The 8,799-nt window shown below is 48.3% G+C and overlaps 2 protein-coding genes across 2 annotated transcripts; both read left to right on the forward strand.

Annotated features, from left to right (window-relative positions):
• Positions 1–1,067: 1,067 nt before the first annotated feature.
• On the forward strand, positions 1,068–2,708 carry BDP55DRAFT_566665 (uncharacterized protein; the record flags this gene model as incomplete). The annotated part of the gene is made up of 5 exons (XM_060570528.1): positions 1,068–1,181; positions 1,312–1,432; positions 1,492–1,676; positions 1,744–2,228; positions 2,291–2,708. 5 exons carry the CDS (start codon positions 1,068–1,070, stop codon positions 2,706–2,708), a joined length of 1,323 nt encoding a protein of 440 aa, XP_060422483.1.
• A 4,140-nt stretch (positions 2,709–6,848) lies between these two features.
• Positions 6,849–8,726, forward strand: BDP55DRAFT_638534 (uncharacterized protein; the record flags this gene model as incomplete). Its single annotated transcript, XM_060573124.1, has 8 exons — positions 6,849–6,990; positions 7,020–7,215; positions 7,290–7,369; positions 7,428–7,596; positions 7,672–7,939; positions 7,969–8,102; positions 8,160–8,638; positions 8,680–8,726. The coding sequence occupies 8 exons, from the start codon at positions 6,849–6,851 to the stop codon at positions 8,724–8,726; spliced, it is 1,515 nt and encodes a 504-aa protein (XP_060422484.1).
• Between the last annotated feature and the right edge of the window lie 73 nt (positions 8,727–8,799).

The raw sequence follows: 8,799 nt of genomic DNA on the forward strand, positions 1-8,799 counted from the left end.
GGACTTTATAGTAGATCCGTTTAGAGTAGATATGGTAGAGGCTACGGGCCTTTTGGCCGAGGTAAGGGCGTTGGTAGTGGTATTAAGCTGGCTTCCCGTTAGGCTAGGCCGGGTCGGCTGTGCTTTAGCGTTATAGCGTCGCTTAGTTCTTAAGGTAGGGTTTGGCTCTGGAGGTATCCTGGAGCCTGATTTAGGGTCGGCTTAGTCGGCTAATATTAGTCCGGTACCTGACGGCGGTTATGAGGTTATTGCGGATGCGGGCTCTGGTAAGGGGAGGTAAAGAGTTTTTGGCTGTTAGTAATTTGGTGGTAGGCTTATTTATTTATTAATAATAGATGCTAAGAAAAATTAGGCGAGAGGGAAGTTGTGTGACACAAGCGCCATGGTAAGTAGACAGACGAGGCCATCGGCGTAGTTATTCTCCCTCGCTGGGTAAATTGCGCTGCAAAGTGGGTAGGTTAGTAGGACAACGGTCGATGCCAATTTAGCATCACCAAGCTGAACACGGGAAGGGTAATGCATCTATCCAGACTTTCAACATAAGCATGACTGTCTAAATCAAGGGGTTTTCTGCCAACTTACGTAAGGTAGGTGTAGCCACCACGGCCCCAACTGACTTTCACCTTAATGTGGATATGGACTGTGGTAGAGCGCGCAAGCGACGCGTTTGACGCAATTGCCGTACATTGCCTCGACACCGGCAACGTGTTTGACGCGATGTCCTCCATTAGATAGCATGGCCAACCCCTTTTCTTATCCTGATGAATATGCTACATCACACGGAAATGGCTGTGGCCTCGCGAGCTGGTGTCTTATGGCGCAAATTTAGTGCTCAATAGTGCAGAGATGCTTAGACACTAGCAGCCGGCACGGCGTTTCAGAGGGACGCCATACACCACAATCCCTTCTTAGTGCATCCTACCAATTTTCATTCACTGTTTATGTACAGAAAAATGCCCTTTGCACTTGGGTAGGCACATTGTACTCCCATCCTCCTCCATCTGCGTTTACCTTTCAAATCCACGTTTCGCAAGGTCTTCCATTCCATGTGGAATGAATCCGCGAACATGAGGCGAACGAACCATTGCATTTTCTTGCTCTTTCTTTCGCCCTGTCTCACGTCCGTATGGGGCGCGGAAACTACTTTAAACAGCCTTGTATCACAGATTCCATCCTGCGCAGTGAGTAACTCCAACTTGATTTCCTGATCTATTTCTACCTTAATTTTCGGGGCCTGAATTAGAGTCGAGGTGTAATAACTGACAAGCTCTCTCATCTTCGCAGCTCCCTTGTCTTCTTACTGGTCTCCAGCATGGGGGCTGTAAGTTGGATTCTGTTTCTACTATCGCCAACTGTCTTTGTACAGACATTGAACTTCAAGCAGACTTGTCGTCGTGTGTTCGGCTCAAGTGTTCATTCGAGGACCAAAAGCGTAAGGATACGTGTAACACCATCCGTATGTGGGCACAAAGATGATTGATGTCGTTATAGGTGCTGCTCAAGTTGAGACAGACCTTTGTGTCACTTTCCCAAAGCCATCAAGAAGAGAAGAAGCAAGAGCAGTGGCAATAGCCCTATCCATAATCGCGTTCACTGTTGTCGGACTTCGATGCGTTTCGCGGTACTTAGTCGACCATCGACTTTGGTGGGATGACTGGATGATTATGGCGGCCACGGTATGTACGGACATTGACGATTGAGCAGGCTGCGTGCGAGGGTCGAAGATTAACGAAATAATGCTAGATACTTCTCGCTGCGATAACAGGCATTCAGATTGCGGGAACCAGCCTAGGATTTGGCTTGCACTACTGGCATGTCGAACCTTGGGCAAGCACAAGGCTCATACAGATGTTCTACATCGGCGAACAACTTTATATCTTGGCCCAGATCCTGGCAAAGGTCTCACTGCTCCTCTTTTTCTCGCGAATATTTTTCTCTTCTCGATGGTTCTACCTTACGACCCAGCTCTTCATATTATTTTTGATTCTGCACGCGGCAATATTTCTCTTCCTTGTCATTTTCGAATGTACACCCATCACGTCGACCTGGGATCTTGATGATCCATCTCGAAAGTGCATGAATATTGCAGCGATTGGTTACTCCGGCGCAGTGTTCAGCGTCATTGAGGACATTGCTATTCTTGCCCTCCCAATTCCTGAGCTTCTTCGACTGCAGCTTAGTACCAAGAAGAAAATATGGCTCAGTTTGATATTTGGGCTAGGGTCATTGTACGTAACCAGCCCCCAGGACTCTTCGAAAGAATCGACTAACCATTTCATTGGTACCTCAGTGGATGCGTTACTAGCATGGTCCGGTTGAAATATCTGGTCCATCTTTCGGTCACATCTGATGTTACCTGGGACAACGTAGATGTTATCAATTGGTCTCTCGTTGAAGTCTCTTGTGCAATTCTGTGTGCAAGCCTTCCTGCGCTTCGGCCACTATTGCGGTTTTTGGCTAGGAGAAAGCCAAAGAAAACGACGGATGCAACGCCTTTCGAAGAATACCAACCGACTTATAGGAGGGACAAGTTCAGTAAAATTTCAGACGATCCATCAACGGAACTTTCATTATCGCCAGTCGATACCGGGCTCGACGACATAGCTAGGGAGTTCCAGATGTGGAACAGGGGAAGTTCCTCAAAAGGTAGCATACACTCTGTGACGACCGATAGGTCGAGGACTCCTACTTCAAAGACTGGAGCATAGGCAAACAATTTTTTCACATCTTTCCAATTCGAAAGACTCCCTTCTCGTTATAGTGAAGAATCGTATGACCAATGAATTATGAATTCACATGCTCAGTTTGATGCAGACGTACTGGAGTGGCTGACATGACGCAGTTTGTTTCACCGGAAACTTTGCACTGTCCCAAGAACTTACAGATGCACCTGTCATCCAGGTCCTGGTTTCTTTACATGTAGTGCATAACTATACGGCAAACTAATCAGCAAGTGAGTTTTGTCCAGAGGATACTTCATCTCCGGGGGCAAGTGATGTGGGAAACTTACCAAGGTCATTATGCATAGATGTTTAATGTCTTGGAACGAACGGTTGAGTACTATAGCCGCTTGTCAAAGCAGAGCAAAGCATCACACAATCGCAGTGTCGGATTTCAAACCGCCGTCATCATATCGGGGTATGAGACCCATCTCCGGGAGCTGAAGGTACCCACCGGGCGTGAGATTGCTTTTACTCCCTGTCTGGTTAAAATTTGTGAAAGGGGACTTGGGATGAAAGGGCCAACGAAGATACGCACTCAAAAACAGTCTGGATGAATCGTGTTCAGCCACATATGCTGGAGGTCATCATTCCACTGTGAATGTAGCCAAATAGCAAGGAGTACGTCCACTGTTCTTCGATGTAATTCATTTGGAATGTTACGTTGGGCGGCACTCTTGACTGAGTCAGAAAGTCATATAGTAAGTCACAGTTGTTGGACGGGGATTCTAACTCAGATAAAGGAGGAGATAAGTCGACGCCAATGACCCAAGGCCATCACCAGCGAATCGATATCTTGATTTGGACTGATATCTGCCCTAAATTCTATTTCGGGCTTGAGCTCGCCGAACTCAATTGTCCAAACACTAGTTAGTCCCGGTGCCAATCTCGAGAACATGCTTGACGGGGTAATAACCCCTGTTCGGTGGCGAAAGGCCGAGCTTTCCAAAATGAGAAATTGATGCTATTGTAGGTCTGCAAGATTCATGAGGAACGTTCGACTTTCAGGAAGTCGAGGCCAGATAAATCTACATACCTACCCAGTCTGTCAACTTCTCTCATTGTTGGGATGAGAATATTCTTTGCGAGTCAGAGAGATACATGAGTGGTCACGATAATTTGCTGCGTAAGAAGAATCACAGGACAAGCTTACCTCCACACTCGTACCTGTGATACGTGCGCCCATTCTCTACGCGAAAATTGTAGATTGAGTTTGCGAGGCTAGTCGACGAGGATGCTGTGGTTTGCAAAAGGCCATGAGTCCCAGGTAAAAAGTCTTGGAAGACGCAACGAGCTGCCATTAACGCTGTTGACATCTGACGTCGCGTCCTCATTGTGCTGGAGAAATCATCAATTCTACAGTCCCTGTGACCAGTGTCATTCAAAACTTGTTTGTTTATCAACGGCGATTGTTAGCTAGTTCATTGATCGACTGAGACTGCAAGCTTATCATGACGGGCGCTAGAGGTGTTACTGACATAATATTCAGCCGTTTGCTGATATCGAGATATGACTGAGGCCTGTGCTATTTCTTCGTTTGTCAAGATCAATTTTCTTGAAAAAGTTCATGTATCGAGTCATTCATGTCTTTCAACTATTTGACGCTTTACCCCTCTTTCAAAACACTGGTTATGCATGTCGGTTGACATGGTCATATTTTCCAAGCACATACCTTAGGTTGGGTTCTTCTGCTGCCAGCAATACATGGGTGGGTCGGTCGAGTAAAGAAGCGAAAGAAGAAGGGACTAGGAAAAAGTACGGTGTACGGAAAAGAACAGTATGTTCACTAAGGTCAATTGATATGAAGTTCGTGTTAGACGTTCACACTATCACGGTGTTCGACACCCTCCAAACAGCCAACCCTGCGATCCAACAAAATGTGGTACAGTCGGGACTGCTCATCGAGTTTCCATACGCCCGGTGACTACTAATACTCAGGCGGTCGATTCCATCAAGGACTTTCGCATCGATCTCGTTGTCGAAAGCTTCACACAATAGGTCCACATGTGCGGGCAGTCACCAAAAGTGATGACAATATTATAATCATCATTGCAACTATTCCGAGTTTCCTTCATTACGATATGGAAGATGCTTTAGTGTCACATTGGCACATCGCCTCTAAGTGTACCACGGCCCCGCATTAACAGCTCAGCCGTCTCGGGGTTAACGGCCATGGGGCAGCTTCAACCCCCTGCGTGCTCTGCAAACAGCCGTGGAAGGGATGGAGTCCTGATTTCTCCATCATACATAAGGGCTCATAACAAGAAACGCGTGGAGGCCTGGAACAATGGAAGAGTCGGAATGCTCTTCATGATCTTGCACCAAGTCTCACAATGGCGGTAATAACGACTTTAGCCTCGTTCTTAAAATGATGCTTGAGCAAAAGTCCGTAGCATTGTTTCTTTGACAGTACAGTCATCGAGTATGTAAGGGGCACACCTATTAATAGAGCGCTTTACCAAATTATGTGACGTTGACTGAGCATGTAGATACATTTCATACCTAGATGTTCGCTAGGCCTAACTTTATCTGATATCTGCCAGCCTTGCCTCGAAACCATTCAAGTCTAAGTCGAACAACCACCGTGTCCCATCTAGGCGGGCCGATTCAGCACCAGCTGATGTCATCGAAGACTGCCTGGCCCCTTCAGCAGATCTCTTCAAATTTGTGGCTTGGGTCATTAGAAGCACCCGGTCGATTTTAGTCTGTCGCCAAGACTGCCAGGTCTCAAGGCCAAGGGGTCATTTCTCCGGGGTCCAATTTACAGAGATGAGCCTTGCTAGTGAGTAGGCATCTTACAAGGCCTGATTGACACCCTGTCCCGAGGATGCTGGCATAGCATGAGCAGCGTCTCCAATAATTATGACATTTCCCGAAGATGACGACCAACTAGACAAGTTGGCATTGTATAAAACGGCCAACTCAAAAGGCGGGTTGAACGGCTGCATAGCTGATCGAGGATGTGTCTCGCCGTACCATGTCATTCAGCATAGTCCCTCTGCAGCAGTGTAACCAAGGACTCGGGGCTGGCGGCTAACGTTTGCCAGCCCTCTCGGCTTTGCTCTGGGTGCGGAAACTGTGTGCCGACCATGAGCGTCGCACCGTCAGCCTCTTCGGGTACCATAAATAGACTGCCTGGTTTGCCTAAAATCGTGCAGCTGGTAGCGGAGAAATCTCTGTCGGGCCAGTTGACGGAGCTGGGTTTTCAATAGAGCATCCGGTTTGACGTTCTGAAAGAAGATGCCCGGAAACAGATGGATTTGGGGACACGGGTGTCAGGCTTGAGCAAAAAGCAGATAGCGTGAATAACGACAGGAGAAAGACTATAGCCTGCAAGGATAGTAGTCTCGTTCAAGGCGGATCAAGCGCAGTAGGCAGCTCCATAATGGAGAAGTTCAGATGGTCTGAAGGACTTGATACAAGAGACTTGCTGCATGAGTGGCATGAACATTTGTTTGTAAAAGACTTGGAAAGAGGTTTATTCAGGCGTGGGCAATAGGATAGTATCCTTCTCGACTTGACGATCTCTATTGGAGCTTAGAGAGACTCGAGACGCAATGTGATAAGTCGGTTCCCAGGGTTTGATGGTATCGCAGGCTGACTTACCCAAACAAGCTATGAGCCGACATCGCCACGTTCTCGGCATGCAGAATAACGGAACGTGAACGGATTTACCAGGCATCCATTTCCACGGGGCCAGAATGACACAATGTAACGATGGAAATAGGATTTGTAACTCTACATCGTGTCGCTGGTGGCACTTCCCGCCAAGATACTTGGCGTAAGCTACATCAATGTAATGTACGCTGTAAGGGCGGCGGAGCGCTCATCTTATGCCGCCAACAGGGGCAAGGGGCCACTTGAATGTGACGTCGAAAGTCGAAGCCATGAACGTCAGATCATTCACTAGATTACCTGGAACAGTAAGACTCCGTGAGATGATCCTCTGAGGGAAAATGAGGTGCCTGCTCACTGATCGTTATTTGGAGTCTGCTAGCGGTTCAAGGGATTGCACATCCTCGAGCCATAGAGATTGAAGACTCTTCGACTTGTCCACTCCCGAGCCCTCGAAACCAATTTTTCTGTTTTCTCCCACATCGTCTATTGTTTCTTCACTCTTGAGCAGAAATGCGTGTTCTTGCTGGCTTTTTGGCCCTTACGGCTAGCCATATTCCCATGGCAGTGGGTCTTGTCTATCTTGCCAACCTCACAAACACTCCGGAAGGCCTTTCCAGCTCCTGTATCCAGGTGCTGAATCAAGGAGTCGACTGTGCGCTGTGATTCTGGACATTGATGTAGCGTTCTACGAAACTGATGCGGTATTGGAATCTTTATGCACAACCGCGTGCACTACCGCTCTCACGACGTATCAGCGGAGAATTGCCGGCGCATGCGGCACCAGCAGGTATACTAACCATGAAGAATGGTCGTATCTAGCTACATACGACTTTCAAGAGCGCTATGAGGCGTACCAAGCTGTCTGTCTCCAGGACTTGTAAGTTCAAGTTAACTTGCCTTTGCAGCCTCGGCATTATTGCGCTGACAGTTCCACACTAACTCTCTTTGAAGGTCTGGCCGAAGATGCAACGCCGCGATTCGTGACGCTCTTCACATCGATCCAGAAGCGATGACAACTTCAGCGGCCCCAGGTGGATTGAAAATTCTTATGACCAATCTGCTGGCAGAGACTGACACAAACGAGTACAGAGCCGACTCTTGCCTGCGACAATTGTTTCCTCTCGAGCATTGCGTTGCGCATTCAACAACCCCTTGCGACTGACGAATTAATGGTATCGAAGTTATCTTCTTTAACTGCATCTTACGGTAGCACTACGATAGCCATTACAACTCCAGTAGAGTCAACCTGGGCAGTACCGTCAGTCGCTTCCCTATCACAATTGAGTTATCTATGGAGATGCATGATCTTAGACTGATTTCACCCCATTTGAAGCCCGACCTCTGAGCCTACATCAACTCCCGAATGCTTGGGAACCACATACACGATCCAGTCTGGTGACACCTGCTTGAGCATTTCCAAGAGCCGTGAGATCAGTACCTCGCAGCTCCTGGCTGCTAACCACCTTCCGGCGTTCTGTTCCAACTTCCCTCGTACTGGAACGATCTGCATTCCCGACAACATCTCCTGCAAGACGTTCGAGATGGTCAAGGGCGACAAATGTCGCGACGTAGCGTCGAAGAACGACATCAGCTGGACGCAGGTCGTAACCTGAAACCCTGACTCGGCGAGGCTTGCGAACACATCGATAACTTTGCGTCCAGAGGCTACATTCTCTGCGCCTCGAATCCCGGAGGATCCTGGGTGCACCTATTCCCCGAGGATGAGGTCGACATGCCTTCGCCAAAGACAACCGCCATTCACCCGTGAGTTTAGTTACAAGTCTAAATTTACTGTACGGTTTGGTTGACATTGTCACAAAGCACACCCACTGTGGATTTCGAGACTTTCGAAGCAATGCCGAGCCCAACACGCGCAGATTTGCTTCCTAACCTTGGCGCGCTGAAGCCCCTGGCGAACGGAACACTTAAGGACTGCGCAAACTACGCAGAGGCTCCGATTGAACTGAACGGAACGATCACATATGACTGCCTGGATGTCGCCGAAATCTACGACATCAACGTGGACGAATTCGAGCAGTGGAACCCAGATCTCTCAATCACGCCCGGCCTCGAGAGTGCCTGCGAGCTCCAAGGTGGATACCGCTACTGCGTTGCGCCCGACGAGCGCCGTTGGCCAGATATGACCGATTACTGCATCCGGGAGACCATTGTTGAGCCCGGGTGGAGTTGCGCGGACTACGCTTTCTGGTTCGGAATCAATCCAAGAGACCTAAACGAGTGGAATCCGAATATTGGCGAAGAATGCGAGAACTTCCGCGCAAGGATGTTAAATTTCTACGGTAGGTCTGCCCAGCTAGCATTCACTGACTCGAGAAACAAGGTTACATGTTCTGTACGGGTGTCAAACATTTCCGCCCTAAAGGTTAGGGTTAGGGTTAGGGTTAGGGTTAGGGTTAGGGTTAGGGTTAGGGTTAGGGTTAGGGTTAGGGTTAGGGTTAGG

This window comes from Colletotrichum godetiae (assembly GCF_030913485.1).
Source record: "Colletotrichum godetiae strain CBS 193.32 chromosome Unknown BDP55scaffold_86, whole genome shotgun sequence".
Lineage (NCBI taxonomy): Eukaryota > Fungi > Ascomycota > Sordariomycetes > Glomerellales > Glomerellaceae > Colletotrichum > Colletotrichum godetiae.